Here is an 18807-nt window from a genome sequence, read left to right as displayed (position 1 = left end):
CCGGTGTTCAACCCTAATTTTCACTCTTAACATTCGTATCAGAGGATTATTATTATTTATTTGTTTTTTTTAAGAGAAGGCAGAAAAATTAACATGTGACATAAGGTAGGCAATCAAGCAAACTAAAAATTCTTACCACTAAGTCTAGGCTATTGAAAAGTTTATGTGTAAAGAACTAAACAGCTAAATATGTCAAACCATAAGTGTATCATGCTAATTTATCAAAAGAAAAAATTTTACCTTTCACGAAAAACATGCAAAAACAGCGACAAAGATAAGCAAAATAGAACTGATATTTATTCCCCTCCCCCTACTTATTTTACATTGTCCCAATATAATTTAAATTATTTAAAGCATAAAAAGTAAAAGTAAGTAGGGAAAAGAAAAAAAACTCCCCATGTATTTCAACGTCGTGGAGGGTTGCCCCGCATGTATGTCTGCGGTGTTAAATGGTGGGTAGGTGAATTGGGCTTTGGCTGAAACTAAAGGAATTTTGTGGGTTGTCATGGGGGGTTTAATTTTGTCTTGGAATGTCTCCCTGCAAAATAAAAATAAAAATAAATAAATAAAAATTAAAATTAAAATGTTTATTTTTTTTATTTCTCGAATTTATTAGCTAAGCTATAAACTCGAGAAATAAATTATTTAAAAACCAAGATTACGAGATTTAGTAAAATAGTCGTGATAAATGCACCAAGTAAGTTCCCAGGAAAGAAAGGTGAGTCATAATGGACATTCTTAAGTACCAAGTCTTTCCTTAGACAGAACTGATCCTCGACATGCATTTTCATTTTCCGTTTTACTAAAAATTTTATTTGCATAAAGGGAAAATTTGGGTTGCCTCCTAACAGTACTTTGTTCAACGTCGTTAGCTCGATGACCTGTTATTTAAATTCTTTATCCTTTTGTAATAGACTACAAAGCGATTGCGCAATCTTCAAGAAGTCTTTTATGAATTGTCTGTAAAATTCGTACACCGTGAAGTCATCCATGAAGATTTCAATGATTTTCTCGACATAATCGGAGAGTATGCTCACCATGCACCTCTGGAAAGTAGCCGGAGCATTACAGAGTTCAAACGGCATTCGTCTATATCCAAACGTTCTACAGGGGCATGTGAAAGTTGTTTTGTCTTGATCATCTGGTGCCACCGAAATTTGGAAAAATCCCAAGTACCCATCGAGACAACAATAATGAGTCTTACCAGCTAATCACTCGAGCATTTGATCGATGAAGGGAAGTGGAAAATGGTCTTTCCGGGTAGCTGCATTCAACTTACTGTAATCGACGCAAACCCTCCATCCATTCTGGACTCGAGTAGGAACCAGCTCTCCTGACGAGTTGTTCACGACTGTCACGCCAGTTTTCTTGGGCAAGACATGAACTGGGCTAACCCAATCATTGTTAGAAATTGGGTATATCATTCCAGCATCTAATATTTTCTAGATCTCCTTCTTTACTACCTCCATCATGGGTGGATTAAGACGCAATTGAACATCTCTCTTTGGTTTCATGTTATCTTCGATGGAAATTTTATGCATACAAGTAGATGGACTTAGCCCTTTTATGTCAGCTATTGTCCAACCAATAGCTTTCTTATAATCCACCAAAACTCAAACTAGACTTTTCTCCTCATCTTTGGTTAGTTTGTTTAACACTATCACCGGTAAAATGTCATTCTCTCCAAAAAAGACGTACTTAAGGTGGTCCGATAATACTTTAAGCTCTAAGGTTGGTGGCTGCAAAACCGAATACAACATTTTAGTTTGGGAAGGTAATAGTTCATATTGGTTACCTCGATTTGTCAACAATGGTTGCATCTCCAAATGTTTGATAATTCTCGTAACAGAACTTCTATAATTGCTAATTCCTCGAGATGATTTAAAACATCCATGTTAATGCTTCTGTAAAGAACAGTTTCTAACTCATCAAAGTCATGATATTCAGAATAAGTTTGAGTTAAACAATCTATAACATCGATATTAGAAATATTTGATCGTGAGTTAGAATGACCCATAGCTTCGTAGACATTAAATTTCACGATTTTGCCATCAAACTCTATCGTCGGCGGCTTGCTCTGAACGTCAATTTTTGCGCTTGCGGTACTTAGGAACGGCTTTCCAAGTAAAATTTTAGACGGACTAGTTGAGTTATTATCCTCCATATTAATAATGTAGAAATCTGCAGGAAAAACTAATTCGTTAATTTTAACAAGAACGTCTTCAAGCAACCCTTCGAGACAGATGACTGACCTGTCCGCCAGCTGGATTATTACTCCTATTTTTTTCAAAGGACCCACGTTAATCAACTTATAAATAGAATAAGGCATAAGATTAATGGAAGCCCCTAAATCATACATGGCTTTCTTAATGCCTACATTACCTATCTCACAGGAAATAGCAAACATACCTTGGTTCTTGTATTTGGGCGGAACTTTCTTTTGCAGTATTGTGGAGATATTTTCTCCTATATTTACTCTTTCATTACCTATTAACCTCCTATTGCTAGTACACAATTCCTTGAGGATTTTGCATAACGAGGAATTTGTTTGATAGCGTCGAGCAAAGGGATATTTACCTCTACCTTCCTGAATGTTTCGAGGATTTCTTTTTCCTACTTCTCTTTCTTATCCTTTGCCAACCTCCCTGGAAAAGGAGGTGGCATCACGAATGGTTTCTGAATTTTTGACTTCGGTCTGACTTTTAGATCAGAGTTATTGCACTTACATTCTGCCTAGGATTTGGCTCTGTCTGAGAAGGTAATTTACCTTGAGACTTCAAACGATTGACTGCCATTGAGAGTTTACTAACTTGATTAGTTAACTCTTATATTAATACGCCTGTCCTCTATTGATATTTTGCAGCATCGACGGCAAGTCTTTCCACAACAACTTCTAGAAATGTGCTCGGCTTGGGTTTTTGTTGTGGCGGTGGCGGAGGTCTCAGTTGTTATGATGGATTATATCGGGGATTAACTCTGTAATTCAATTGGGATGATCCTTCCAACCGAGATTGTAGGTGTTAGAGAAAAGATCATAACGTCTTTGCGGGGGTCTTGGAAAACCTCCGACAGCATCAACATGTGTCGTTGAATTATTGTTAAAGATTGGGCACAAATTCGTCGTATGCTTAAACGTAGTACAAATTCCACACAGTTGGGTCTGACTCTTCTTTTCTGTAAACAGAGATTGGACAATATTAGTAAGCCTATCCAATTTATCTTCTAAGGATGAAACGTTTACCCCATTAACCTGTCTTGTGGGTTCTGAATTCGGCTGATACTGTTGATGCCATGGTGGATATAAGTTCTCTTGCTCTTTGAGGAGTCATATTGACGAGTGCCCCTCCATTAGTAGCGTTAATCATCTTCATTTCCATAGGGAGCAAACCCGCGTAGAAATATTAAAGAAGTGATTGTTCGGTCAAACCGTGTTGAGGACAACTTGCACATAGTTTTTTGTACCGCTCCCAATAGTCGTAGAGTGATTCACTCTCCATTTGGCGAGTTCCCACTATGTCTCTCTTAAGTTTAGCTGCTAGCGATGCTGGGAAGAATCTATCAAGGAAAACACGAGATAAGTCATCCCACGTTATAATAGAACTGGCGGTAAGTAAAATAACCATTCTCTTGCTGCATCAACTAAAGAAAAAGGAAAGACCTAAAGCTTGATTTCATCTTCGGTTACTTCCTAGGGTTTCATGCTTGAGCAGATCATATGGAATTCTCTCAAGTTAGTGTGTGGATTTTCGTTCTTCAAGCCTCAAAAAGTGGGAAAAAGGTAGATCAGGCCTGATTTCAACTCGAATGGGGCTTCTCCAGTTGGATAGTTGATGCATAACGGTGTTTGCTTATTGGGAGCGGTTTGCCATCCTTTCTGGTTCACCGAGAGGAACTTCTGGAGAACCGTATATGAGAATTTCATCTCGTACAACTCAAACAAAAACACCCAAGTAATAGCCGAAACGGATATGGAATAGAAAGTTTGAAACTTTTTAATCTTTTCATTCAATTTTATCTGAAGACACAAAAGAGTGAAAATCTGAAAGCTCTTTTTTTGTAGTTGTAATTATAATGCCAAAAAATAAAGTCGGCGCAGTCATCTTTATGTTGATCGTTATAGGCCTCTTGAATCTTCTATTTACCTACTTATTTCTTTTTCTTTGCTTTGATTTGTTCTTTGTATGAAATGTGGTTTTATTCTTGTTTTCTTTCTTTTTGATAGAAATTCTCTTGTTAAGACCCTATGAGTCAATTGAAACTTCAGATTCATACCAGAACCGCGATGATTCAATCTTTTGCTTCTTTCATTTCAAAAAGTGGTTCAGTCTCAGGGTAAACCACTTCGACTTGTTTCTCACGTCGAATTGCCTTTGTACAAATTGCTTCGCTCAACTTCTCAACGTCGGATTCTAGGATTCCTTGTCCTAGCTCAACTTCTGCTTTTCTTACACGTTTAAGAGCTTCTGTCTCTTTTCATCGTGCTCGTGCTGATTTCTCGATCTCTGGGTCGTATTCGAGATCTCTGGATGAAGATCTGGTCATTAAGACAATTTAAACAATTGTAACTGTTGCCAGTCCCCGGCAACGGTGCCAAAACTGGTGGGTCTCGATTCCACTAATATAATCTTACGCCTAATTTGCAAATTTAAGCAGTATAGGGAGTAGGGTCGATCCCTCAGAAACTGAGTTTACTGCAAACTGTTACTCTCTTAACTAGATTTATGTCGGGGCAGTTGTCGTGCCCAAGAAGTTTGGAGGGATAAAATTTGAAACCTGAAATAAATAAATAAAATGCGTAAAAAGTAAAAGTTGAAGACAAAATAATAAAAACAGTTAAATAAATCTGAAGGAAAATTAATCAAACTTAGCCCAGCTTTAGGCACGGGTTTTTCCCTCCTCTTTGAACCGATCCTTGAAATTAGATGAACTCCTCTTTTCCAATAAGCTAGTTATAGATACCAATGATGCCTCAGACACCAACTCTTCCTTGTGTAAATTAGTTATGGAACGTCCAATAACTAACCCTTACCGATCGAACAACCAACGAAACGTTCGTGATTTAAAACTCTGGTAGTTTTGCGTTCTAGAAGAGCCTAGCTCGAACCAATGCCCTCAATCAGCGTGGGACATTTAAATTCGGTTACTACTTCCCTTGACGGAACCAAACAACAATCCCCACTTGGCACGCCAATGTGTTCACAGAAAACAGATTAGACAATCGATCCTTTCGGAATTCCAACTGTACGTCTAACCACACTAACTCAAACGACGTCTTTTTTGACTTAGTGATGATTTGACTTTGTGAGTTGACAAGATCATACTCTTAATCCGGAGAAATAATAAGTACTAGAATTTAGGATTTAAATTGCTCGGGTTCGTAACTCACGGGTCTTGACAAAGCTAACACTGATCTAAAGCTGAAATGGGTTTTAGTTAACTAAGGTTTGGGGCATAATGGAGTTAGATAAATTAAATAAGGTAAAAATGAGTAAAAAGAATGGGCGGCGTGTTTAAGTATGGGGGCTAGAATTTTGGTAGTGTATTAGAGTGGGATGGTTTAGCTACTGGAAATGAAAAAAAAATTGTAAATGGTTTAAGTTGGTGACAAACTAGAAATTAATAAATTGAAAGAAAAAGAAACCAAAAATAACAAATAGCTTCGTGAGAGGAAGGAGGAATTGTATTCCACAGATGAAAACTTGATTAATGACTTGATGAAAAAACACTTGATGAAAAACTTGATGAATGAATGAACATAGTAGCCCCTATTTATACTAGTGGCTTTGCTAAATTAAGAGCCACTAGCCATCGAAAATCAAGGAAAAATATTCCATGATATAAAAAAAAAATCCCTACATAATCTCCCACTAGGTCAACGTAGAATTTCAACTAATTAAATCTTGAAAAAATTCTGCTTTGGCCCGCCTTGTTTGCTCCTTTCTTCAATCTAGCCCAATTGTTTCCTTTTTCTTCTATTTAGCCCCAAATTGCATCCCCCCATAAAATTCAATAGAAAGTTGAAAAATCAGTGGTGCACTCTCATAAATTAACCAATTTAATTTAAAATATGTAATTTAGCATTTAATCAAACATTTTTTATTTTGTCAATGCTTTCAACTCTATTGGCAACTCTTCTATATAAGTCCAAGATAGATCAAAACATTCTAGTGAAACCAATTGTGAAATTCCCTCGTAACCCAATGTTTCTTGACAAATCCTATACAATTAAATGAATTATAAATTGGAAGAAACCATTGCTGATCATTTGCAACTCATTTTGGCTAAGGAACAAGGTTCGAAGGTTAGGGCATTTGGGTGTTTCTTTGAGAACTGCAATCTTATTTTTCATTAGTGATATTCTTTTTCCACTTTCCCATGCCTTAACATCTGGTTCTTTAAATAATTGAGCACCTGCTTTTACGAAAATATTACTCTCTGTTGCTTCGAACTTGCGTGTAATCCATAAAGCCATGTCATGGATCACATCATGCATCTTCACACAATTTTCTCCACCTATTACACCGCAATTTTCCAATAAACAAGCATTCAAAAGAGAGCTAATAATGTCGTTACCTTGCATTTGAGCTTCACTAATTCTATCAAATTCATTCAATAGCCCTTCACAAAACCAATACTCCATTAATCTCTTTCTGGGAAGACAATAATCTTCGGGATATAGACAACAATATAGGAAGCAACATTTCATTGCGGCATTAGGCAAATTATCATAACTGAATTTTAAAAGCAGAAATACTTTATTTTCCATTTTTGACAATGCACATCACTTCCAACATCTTAATTGCATATTTCCATTCCCCAACTATTGTCTTGCAAGCCATGGCACGACCGATTGTAATTAGTGCAAGAGGCAGCCCACCGCACCTTTCCGCTACTTGTTTAGCTAGGTTTTGAATATTTGGATGGCTGTTGAGAGTTTCATTTCCAACATTGTCTTGGAACAATGCCCAAGCCTTCTCCGTATCTAGACACGCCACTTTGATTTTCTTTCGAGCTTCCATTTCGCCGCATAACTCTAAAGATCGAGTAGTAAAATTAAGTTTAGAACCATTATCTTGACTTGGTTTTGGTATCCCAACTTGATACAAATCCACCCTCTCCATAAATCATCCAATAATACAACAAATTTCTTGTTGCACAACACTCTATAGATATCTGTAGCTTTTTGGTCAACACTTTTATTCTTCCAGGAGTTATTAGAAAATCCAATGTTTTCACCAATACTATCTTGAATATTTACAACATCGTAATCTTTAGACACCAACGCCCAAATTACGACATAAAAAATATTCGGTGTGGTACTGAACTTCTTGTTGATTTGTGTCAAGAGTGTTGTCTTGCCAACGCCCCCAAGCCATAGATGCCAATGATCCCCATCACATCTTTGTCCACGATGCAGCTCCATACCTGTTCAATTGAGGATTCTAAAGCAATTGGCCGCTCTTCAGGTCTTAACACAACCGAAGCTGTGGGTTGGTTCTCCGCTACTTTCTCAAAAGCTCCTTTACTCATGTGATCATTTATTTCTTGAAGCATTTTGGCCACCTTTTTACAAATTTGTAGCTAGACAAGCATTTCTTGGAAGCACAGCCGCATAGACACAAGTTCTGTAATTCTTGAGGGCCATCTTCAATAAACTTTTCTGCCTCTGTTATCATAGTTTCAGCTTTTGAAAGCCACAGCTGAACTTGCTCAAATGGCTTCAATAGTTGCTGTTCAGCCACATCAACCTGTCTTCTCACGTCGTTCCTTTGTGCCCTCAATTCTTGAAGAGCAGCAGATAAAGTTGGAAGAGTTTGTTTAAGCTTGCACACGTAATTGGCATGGCCAACAATGGAATCCCCTCCACGAATGAGGAAATTCTCTAAACCAATTTGTATTGAGCAGCAATTGCCCATGATTCTTCTTCTGTTAATAAAACAGAGGGAACAAATATTGTGAATAGATGAAAAGTGAAAATCTTTAAGATGTTTAGGAACAACTACAAATTATTAAAAACATATGGTATATATCATTGTTGCCAATAGACAACAAACAAAGTTACATAATACAGAAAACCCAAAGATGATGAGCAAAGCGGAGTGTGAGACCAGCACACCATTTTGTCGTTTATTTAATATTTTTAATGAATATATTACATTTTACTTCTCGAAATGTACGTTGTTTGTAGGCTAGTCTCGAACAGAATAAAAGACAGTGCCGAGGTACATATAATGGAGAATTTACTAAACATATTCATCAGCTATTAAAATTTAGTGTGTGGCATTTGTTCACTTCGGAAAATATCTTTTTACGATCCTAATAAACTATTATTAAGTTAAACCTATTTGGTTAGAGATATGTAGCAAGCATCTAATTTTACTCCTGCACTTGTAAATGTAAAGATAATAAGATAGCATAATTCCGGTATTCCTACTACTGCCTACGAACATGATGTGTGGCGGCTCCATCATTCCGGTGTTCCTGGTGTAGTGAACCCGTTGTGGCAATGAAACGGACACCAGCATTGTTGAGCATATATAAAACTCATAGTCTGTAACTTAGTTGGATAAGAGCATTGTACACTTTGAATATGAACGAAAATGGCAGCTGTGGGGGTTACAATATAGTTTGAGAAAACAAACGCCTTTTGTTTTTAAGCATCAATTTGAACCCTCACTTGATTGGGGGAAATTAATCATTCTTTTGTCGAACTGTCACATTTATAATGGGGTTGTTTTATTTTTAGCTTAGCAATACATATATTACACACATTTGAATACAAATATATTTACTTTTTAAAAAAGTTTTTAGTTTGCTACAACACAGAGAGGGTAGTTGGTTGGTTTGGTTCACACTAAACGGAAATTGGGGCAGAATAAGGTCCAAGTATTTTTGTCTGCCTTTCCCTTTCTTTCGAGGTATTTATAGGGGGAAGATAAGCCTATATCCCCCGAGCCTAGCATCACTATAAGGTGATAAATGTTAGTTTAAGGTGTTGTTGGGCTTGATTTGGAAGGACCAACTATAAGTTTATCGGATGGGATGCTCCATGTGATAGATTGACAAGTGCTTTTGAGGTACTTTCTCAATATATTTTCTTTGAATTGTGTGTGGGTTTTGAGAGGATGGTATCTAGGTGAGAGTGTAAAAGAAATTTTTTTGGTGTAAAGGTATAGAAGTTTGTTTATTCTGTATTTGAACCCTGCAAAGAATTTCTTAATTTGTATGCCTAAAAAAGTAACTCCATTAACAGTTTTCTTTTGAGCCAATTGTAGTAGTTCATTTTAACCATGTTGGAGTCAGCATGTGACACTCAACCCAAATATTGAATTCGAATACTTCATTTCACATTACGTTGACGGAGTAACTCAAACTAATTTCATACATTCATCAAGTTTCAACTAGTATATGTGACATGAACATAAAAATTTCATGTATGAACTGTTTAGTCTCGGAAGCATGTCTTCTTATTTTTGCTTCAATGTAGACATCTTGAGATAATGAGACTCCTGTCTTGAGACATGGACAGACGCTTCAGAGCATTGCAGCAGGGGGCTTTATTTACTCAAAATTTAGAAGCACAAAAGCACCAAAAACTTCTGCTTCCGAAATGTAGGAGAATTATACGGGTATGTTATAATATTCTTTTCCCCTTCTGAGTAATATATGTAAATAGTAGCTTAGCAAAGATTGTAATTATACTGTGTTCCATAGGATAGCCATGGCTATACTTAAACTCGAGGAACATCGACTTCAAATGGTGTTGACTCGAAAGAGAGGTTTAAATAAATTACAAATCTATTACTTCGAAGCCTAGTAGATTTGATATAATTTAGGACAAATGCAATGATAGATAAACATAAATAGAAGCAACCAATTGAAAAAAAAAATGATAGACAAGGATAGCAACTCACAATGTCAAAGGACGCAAGCATCAAACACTCTGCAGTCTTTAGGATTTTGTGCATTTCAGTAAGGAGGAAATCTTAAAGAAGGTAAAAAAATGTCTCGAGTGGTTTCATTCTCCCATTCTACCTCTTCCCACCAATCTTTTCTTCCTTCGATGGTGATATGATTCCCTTTTGCACTGTCAGAATTGAGAGGAAGTTTCTTCAATTTTGAGCAATCACCCCATACGCAAAAATGTTTCAGAAATGGGAAGGGTAGGACATCCCAGTATATGCTCTTCAATTCTGGTAGAACACATAACTTGAGCATTTCAAGCTTCAGAAACGGTTTAGGATATGGAATTCCAACCTTATCTGCAACTTCACCAAGTTTTCCCTTGCTCAATATTTCTTCCATTTTAAAGCACCAACTTATAGAAAGAAACCTTAGATTTGGAACAAAAATCAGCCAAGTGGTGTCTGTCAATTTGCCACAACCATCAATTATAACGTGGCTCAATGTGTGAAACTGTGAAATATAATTAATATTCGAAGAAACTGAGCTCAGTAGCTTTTCAATTTTTATCTCCTCCATACTTGCACAATCCTTGAAACATAATTTCTCTAGACGTGCCATGTTTTCTAAGCATAAAACATTAAACACATTTGAGTCTCTAAACTCCAGCAGCTCTAGTGTTTCGATGCTGCATCGAAACAAGTTGAAGCTCAGAAATCTTTCTAAAGCAAACACGCTTTTGATTGGTGGTATACTTAGTACGTTCAAATGTTGCAAACATTTCAGTTCCTTTATAAGATTTTCATTAACCCCATTTAGAACATTGTCTTCCTCTTCATCTGGATAATCTCTATTTATCAGCGGCCGCAATTTGAATACTTGCAACTTGGAAAAACTAGATATCAGTTGTCGTGGGATTTTCATCTTCCCGATAAATAGCATGTTACTCAAGTCCAACATTTTCAGTTTTGTCAAGGATTTCAACTCTATTGGCAACTCTCTTATGCCAGTTGAGGATAGATCAAGACATTCTAGTGAAATCAATTGTGAAATTCCCTTAGGCAATTCTTCTAAACCATAGTTTCTTGACAAGTTTAGAACAGTTAGATGCGGCATAAATTGGAAGAAGCCATCGCTGATCACTTGTAGATTATTTTCTCTAAGAAACAAAGTTCGAAGGTTAGGGCATTTAGGTGTTTCTCTGAGAACTTTCATCTGATTGCTCATTATTGACATTCTTTTTGCACCTTCCCATGTCTTAGCATCTGGTTCTTCAAGCAATTGAGCCCCTGCTTTTACAAAAAAATTATTCTCTTTTACTTCAAGCTCACATGCTATCCATAAAGCCATCTCACGGATCACATCATGCATCTTCACATAATCTTCTCCAACTCTTTCCAATAGGCATGCATTAAGAAGAGAGTTGATAATGTGGTCACCTTGCATTTGAGCTTCACTAAATCTATCAAATTCATTCAACAACCCTTCACAAAACCAATGCTCCACTAATTCCTTTCTGGGAATACGATAATCATCACGATAGAGACAACAATATAGGAGGCAACATTTCATTGTTGCATTAGGCAAATTATCATAGCTGAATTTCAAAAGTGGAAATACCTCATTTTTCATTTTTGGTAATGTTGATTGTTTCAACATCTCAATTGCATATTTCCATTCCATAGGTGTTGTCTTACATGCCATGGCATGACCAATTGTAATTAATGCAAGAGGCAGCCCACCACACCTTTCTACTGCTTGTTCAGCTAGTTTCCAAATATTTGGATGGCTGTTAAGTGTTTCATCTCCGACCTTGGCTTGGAATAATTCCCAGGCCTTTTCAGGTTCTAGGCACTCCACTTTGATTCTTTTTCTAGCTTCCATTTCACCACATACCTCCAAAGATCGAGCAGTGAAAATAAGTTTGGAACCATTTTCTTGGCTTGGCTTTGGTATCCCAACTTTGTTCAAATCCACCGTCTCCCATAAATCATCCAATAATATAACAAATCTCTTGTTTCGCAGGACCCCGTAGATATCTACAGCTTTCTCGTCAACACTTTTACTTTTCCAGGATGTATCCCAAAAACCAATATTCCCACCAATCTTATCTTGAATCTTTGCGACATTGTAATCTTTAGACACAAGGGCCCAAATTACAACATCAAACTTGTCTGGCGTGGTGCTGAACTTGTTGTTGATTTGGGTCAAGAGTGTTGTCTTGCCAACACCCCCTAAGCCATACAGGCCAATGATCCCCACATCTTTGTCCACGATGCAGCTCCATACCTTTTCGATTGTGGATTCTAGACCAATTGGCTGTTCTTCGGGTCTTACCACCACTGAAGCTGAGGGCTTACTCTCTGCTACCTTCTTGAAAGCTCCTTTACTCACGTGATCATTTATTTCTTGAAGCATTTTGGTTACATTTTTCCCAAACTTGTAGCTAGATAGGAAATTCTTGGAAGCACAGCTGCCAAGACACAAGTTGTTCATTTGTCGAGGGCTATCTTCAATCAACTTTTCCGCCTTTGTTATCATAGTTTCCGCTTTTGAAAGCCATAGTTGAACTTGCTCAAATGGCTCCAATAGTCGTTGTTCAGCCACATAACCTCCCGTTGCATGTCGTTTCTTTGTGCCCTCAGTTCTTGAAGAGCAGCAGATAAAGTTGGAAGAGTTTGTTTAAGCTTGCACACGTAATTGGCATGGCCAACAATGCAAACCCAGCCACGAAGGAGGAAATTCTCGAAATCAATTTGTATTGAGCAGCAATTGCCCATGATTCTGCTAAATAAAATATAAAAACAGGGGAAACAAATGAGGTTGTGGATGAATGAAGATTGAATTGAATAGTTTAAGATCTTAAAGAACAACTAGAAATATATAATGCATAATATATATTTGCCAAGAGAATACAAATAAAGGTCTACAATATGGAAAACCCAAAGAATAACAAAGAGGAGCCAGAGTGAGACCTGCACACCATTTCTATAGTTCTATTATTACGGGAGAAAAGCAAATGAATAACAACCTTATTTTCTAAAAAATTAACATACTATCAGTGATAAAATAGATCAAACATACAAATAAGAGCAAAAAAAAATTACTAAATTGGAGTAAAAAATAAAAGAGAAGTGAGTTTACCTTAGGAGGATTTGAAGGCGTGGACCAAGTTCAACGATCCATTCTTCTTTTTCACCAACTGAATTCGCGCCTTCCTTTCTTTTCTTACACTGCTGATCATCTCCACAATCTCCTTTTTATTTTCCGGCGTCGTTGCCTGACCTCCGTTTTAGCAAAAAATGTTCCAAAATGCTAAGAGTTAAGATTTTGGCAGTAACCTTAAAACTCTCGATCCTCGAACTTCAGCGGGTTCTTCCCCCACCTTCCTTATTTTGGTGTCGTCTGAAAAGTTCTCGGAACAGCTTTTCTTATCCCTTCCCCTTATTCTTTTTTAATATATATTGACTCTAGAGTCTAGAGTCGATGGCTACGTATGTGATGATCCTATGGGGTGCCCACGCCTCACCAATTATGTATCAGTCAACTGATTAAATGATAATTTAACTTTAAAAAATTACAAATGATGATTAAATAATTAGAAATTTTTTATTTAAGTCATTAAGTTATTAAAATCGTTATTATATGATTTTTTCCGTTTGCGCTACTTGTACCAATTGAAAGCTTTTTTTCTTTTTCTCTTCTTTAGTTCAGATTTTTTTTTACTATCAAATTTACTTAGATTTAAAGTATGTTATTTTACTCATCAATGGATATTGATCCACTATACCATTTGCTGAATCATCACTAAAAGCTCGACTTTAAAATAAATAAATAAAAACTTAACAGTTCGGTGACTTAAATAATTTTTTTGAATAGTTTAGTAACTTAAATAAAAACTTTCAAATAGTTATGTAATTATTTTTAACTTTTACAATTAGGTGACCAAATCATAGACTTACTAATAATTTAGTGACATTAAGTGTAGTTTACTCATTACATTTTTGGCTAAAGCTATACTTTTTACTCATTACATTTTTGGCTAAAGCTATACTTTGATTTACCGTTTTAAAAATATTAATAATAAATAATAATCAACATAAAAAACTATATTTCAAGTTGTTAAATTATGCTTAAATTTTCTTTTAATTACTCAACTTTTAAAATTTTCAATATGATCATCGAACTAATCGAACTTATTTATTTTTCCATTAAAGTGTTTGAGGGAAAGTCGGTGACTGTTCAAAATTAATGTAATAATAAATTTAACCTTTAATTTTTACTTATTGAATCAATTTAATCATATTAAAAAAACTAACTCTTTAACATTACAGGTTATCTCATTTACATAATTCAAAAAAAATTATAATAAATTTATATGTAGGTGCTAACTACTGTTTTTTTTGGGGGTGAGAAAGAGAGAAATAAATGAAAAGAGAAAATGGGAGAGAAAAAAATTTGTGAGTTTTTTATTTGTACACTTTTACATATTAATAATGTATTTTATAATTTTATTATGTTTGTATAAAATTTTATTGTGTTATATTATTTTTGTGATGTCTCAATATATATATATTTAAGATATCAAATTATTTAGGTTATTTAAATAAATTTTTATGGTGACCTGATTTAGAGAAAATTTATTTTACTATTTAATTTTATTTATTTTAAATGATTCATTTAAATTAATTAATCTATAAGTTGAGTCATGAATAAAATGATATTTAATAATAAATAACTATAAAATTTTAATTTTCATTAAAAATTCAAATAAATATCTATTGTTTGATAAAATTTAACTTAAAATTAATTTTTAAAAATTTACTATTAATTAAATAAAAATTTTAAATAATCCCCATTATTAAAAGTTCTTATTCAGATCCAAGTAGGGGTGTGCAAATTTCGGGTAAAATCGAATTAATTTAGTTAATCAACCGAACTCAGTTAATCGATTGGTTAACCTAATTAATTTGGTCGGGAGTTGGTTTTTGAAAGTTTAGTTAACGGTTAATTCGGTTTAAAATCGGTTGGTTAACTAAATTAATCGAACTTAATAAATAATTTTATAATATATAAGTATTCAATCTAGGGTCGCTGGGTTTGGTTAATTTTTTGGAAGTATGAATTTATCGGTCAGTTAATTCAATTAATTTTTTTATATGTTTTACTTGTTTTAACCAAAATAAAAAATATATAAAATTCAGTTAATTCGGTTAATCGACCGAATTAACTAAAAAAGTTAGGTTTGGTTAATTTTTTTTGAAACAATTTCGGTTCGATTAACGATTAAATATTTAAAAAGATCGACTAATTCAGTTAATGATAATTTAGGTCGATTAACCGATTCAACATCTCTGGACCTAAGGGCTGAATAATAAGAACATTTCTTCTAGCAAAATTGGCATTCAAACTAATAATACGTAGACATAAAATTAATTTTGTGAAACCAGCCAATATCATTGACATGAAGAATGGTGCCAAACCAATGCTTGATCCATCAAAATGATCGAGCTGGACTACAATCCCTACAACTGTGGATTTCGTCGCGGGTTATTTTAATGTGGGGGTTGTGGATATCGTGTGTATTACGTGATTGTGATTGTCGTGAATATGAATTTTGATAATGTTTTAAAGAATTTGATAGTCTCGTGAAAGTTATATATAAAGAATAAATTATCATGTGAAATTTATATTATACGGATGAAAGAATAATAGAGATCTTTATATTACGTGTTAAATTGTATTTTACTCTATTTATTAAAAGGATGAGTAAATTAGTCCTTTTTATATTAAAAATTGGTATGTGACTGATAAAATAATTAAATAATAATGACATGTGACTAGACCTGATCATAGGCCGGGCCACCTACTTGACCCGAAAAGTAGGAGGGTTTGGACAAAAATATAAACTAGACAAATGAGCTTGGGCAAAAAAGGAAGTCCATTTTCTAAACGGGTTGGGTATCATATAAACTTCTTTTGGTTGGTTGGGGCCCTGCTTGAAATTTTTTAAAAATAATTTGTTATTATTTTGCTGTCATTTTACTATTATAGTGTTATTATTTTGTCGTCGTTATTTAGATATTATATAATTATTATTTTACTATTAACTTTGCTATTATTTTAGAGGCAGTTGCTTGTTAAATTATATTTATTTTGAGAAACATTTATTTTGATGTTTTTAGTGTATCTGATGTATTATATTTTAAAATATTTTATATATAAAAATAATATTATAAAAAAACAATACGAGCGGGCCGGGATCTAATTTTAGTGTTTTTATCTGGATTGGGTTTGGGCAAAATTTTAAGCTCATTTTTCGAGTTGAGCCGAGTCAGCCTAAAAAACAGGCCTAAAATTATTTTGAGGCCTGACCGGCCCATGATCATCTACATGTGACGTGTCATGTATACCTCATACTGACATACATAGACCAATTTTTAACAGTGAAAATAGATAAAATTTTATAATAAAAAGGACAAATTTACTCTTTGATTTAATATATAAATACTAATTCACCTATTTTTTTTAATAAAACAGCAAAGGGAAAATTTTTTAACGTACTTAAATGAATACTACACGAAAATAGGAATTTGAATAGCAGAATTGGTGGTTCCAATCAAAGACAAAAACATCATACAGAGGAAGCAAACAAGGAACCCACCTTCCTTACACTTTACAAACACAGCCTTCTAAGTCCCAAGTAACTTTTTTTCTTCAGTCACAATGTTAATGGCTCTCTTCAATTTCAGAATCGGACGATCATCGGCAGAAAACGAATCCCCATCGCCGTCCCACTACCATGCAGCCGTTTTGCCACCCGAACTGCCGATTCAAAACTGCGTTGTTTCGCCATACTACCACCACCTGAGTGGACTCCACTGGCGTGACCGTCGGGTACTATACACGGCCTCCTTGTTGTTATTAGCCGCCTTGTTGTTCATCTTCTGGCCGTCCGATCCCGAAGTTAAGATCGCACGGTTGCACGTAAACCACATGCAAGTTCACACAGCTCCGATCGTAGCAGTGGATATATCTTTGGTGATGACTTTGAAAGTGAGGAATTGGGATGTGTATTCAATGGATATCACCAGGTTCGAGGTGGCGGTAGGGTACAGAGGGAAGACACTGGGGCACGTGACATCGGAGCACGGTCACGTGAGGGCGAGGGGTTCGTCGTACGTGGAGGCAGTGCTTGAGCTTAACGGGGTTGAGGTGTTTTCCGACGTCGTTTATATGCTGGAAGATTTGGCTAGAGGGACTGTTCCCTTTGATACTGTTACGCAAGTTGTGGGCTGGCTTGGCTTTTCATTCGTTAAATTCCCTTTGAAGGTAAATAACGATAAAATGCTTTTTAATTTGGTATATTTTCTTTCTTAGGACCCTTAATTTGATTTTATTCGAATTAATAGATGGAATAACTATAGAAAAAATTATTAAGTTAATGGAAGAACTTTTATAAGAATTCTTATTATTGGCCTATTTTGGCTCGATTAAGCGAAGCCAACTATATTATTTTGATCTTCTGATTAACTATATTTTTGCATTCTACCTAATTTTTTAAGCTGAATTCAATTTGTTGTGAATGTTTGACAGGCAAAAATATTATGTGAAATTGTGATAAATAGAACCAATCAAGCTATCATCCGTCAAAATTGTTACCATTCAGGTAAGGATGTATTTCGACATAAAGTTTATTTTATTTTATTAGATCGTAGTCTTTTATATTCATCGTATCTGAATATGTATCAAACATAAATGTCATAAATACAAATTTTTCAAAAGAAAAAGTGATGAGTTGGAGCATCTATTAAAACACAATATGTGTAGTTGTTTACAGAGCTTCATGCCCAAAAATCTATGTTACTCTTACTGTTTGATCTTTATGAAGTATTCATATTTGATACATATAGATAAGGATGTTAAATGTAATTTTAAAAGGACTCTTTAAATTGAAAATATTTATGATTCGGCATATAACCATGCCCAAAACTCATGACCAAATCGGAGAAACATATCCAGAAATAGTGTTCTACCACCTGATTTTGCTAACTTGAGGGTTTTATATATTCAGAAATGGACTTGGAAACAGTAGGTGGATATCCGAAATGAACTCGAATGTGGACCGGATTGGATTTGCATTGGAACAGTGCTGTGGAAGCTGAAAGGTTCATCAGTGTTGCAGAGCTGTAAATATTGAAAGCGTGTTTGAATACATACATATACATATATAAATGATTTTGATGCAATGATGAATGTTTATAAATTGGATTTTTCCTATAATTTTATGGGTATTTAATAGTAAAATGAATCCCATTTATACCAAAAGTTACATAGTTCAATCAAAGGATTATTACCATTTCAATCACAAATGCCAAATGGATTGAATTCTTCTAAGTAATTATGTTGAGTCAGTCCCACATAGGCTGGTGAATAAGATGAGAACCCTTGCACATGTTATAAAAGGAGAGAGAATGCGCAAGGTGAAGGCATCTTTGCGCTTGGGGCAATGACGCAGCTAATGAGGTTCTAACCGAGGCGCGTCTATTGCTGGTTGAAAACTATTTCCAAACCCCCTCTTAGACCTGGGTTCAGCCTTGGCCTTCGAGAATTTCTGGAAGGGCTCCCTTCGGGGTAAAGCCCTACAATTTCTAGTTTCAGAGGTTTCTTATTTTCTTCAAGTATATGAATCATGAATAAATATTTCTTGCCGCACGAGATTATATGGCGATTTTCTTAGATGCTTGTCTTTGTAGGTTCTTAGGCGATGTGGGAATCATTTAGCAATAGAAAGCTTTCATATCTGGACTTAAACCAAGCACAATTCCTAGTTCTGCTCTGTTGCTTAGATTTCGATTTCTACTAAATGTCAGCTGTCATCGAGTCTAATACTTCGTAATTCAA

General features: G+C 35.1%; 1 protein-coding gene, 1 non-coding gene and 2 pseudogenes across 2 annotated transcripts; 2 read left to right on the top strand and 2 right to left on the bottom strand.

Annotated features, from left to right (window-relative positions):
- Positions 1-6494: 6494 nt before the first annotated feature.
- Positions 6495-7652, bottom strand: LOC128041787 (probable disease resistance protein At4g14610; annotated as a pseudogene).
- Positions 7653-9323: 1671 nt separating this feature from the next.
- Positions 9324-13362, bottom strand: LOC105773288 (probable disease resistance protein At1g12290; annotated as a pseudogene).
- A 3201-nt stretch (positions 13363-16563) lies between these two features.
- On the top strand, positions 16564-18551 carry LOC105774641 (uncharacterized). The gene is made up of 3 exons (XM_012597201.2): positions 16564-17235; positions 17500-17572; positions 17978-18551. The coding sequence occupies exons 1-3, from the start codon at positions 16630-16632 to the stop codon at positions 18013-18015; spliced, it is 717 nt and encodes a 238-aa protein (XP_012452655.1). The 5' UTR covers positions 16564-16629; the 3' UTR covers positions 18016-18551.
- LOC128042221 (U4 spliceosomal RNA) lies at positions 18395-18545 on the top strand. Its single transcript, XR_008197425.1, has one exon. It is a non-coding gene; the product is annotated as a U4 spliceosomal RNA (small nuclear RNA).
- Positions 18552-18807: the final 256 nt, after the last annotated feature.

This window comes from Gossypium raimondii, chromosome 6 (assembly GCF_025698545.1).
Source record: "Gossypium raimondii isolate GPD5lz chromosome 6, ASM2569854v1, whole genome shotgun sequence".
NCBI lineage: Eukaryota > Viridiplantae > Streptophyta > Magnoliopsida > Malvales > Malvaceae > Gossypium > Gossypium raimondii.
Note: the sequence above shows the minus strand (reverse complement) of the source record. Positions and strands in the feature narration are given on the sequence as shown.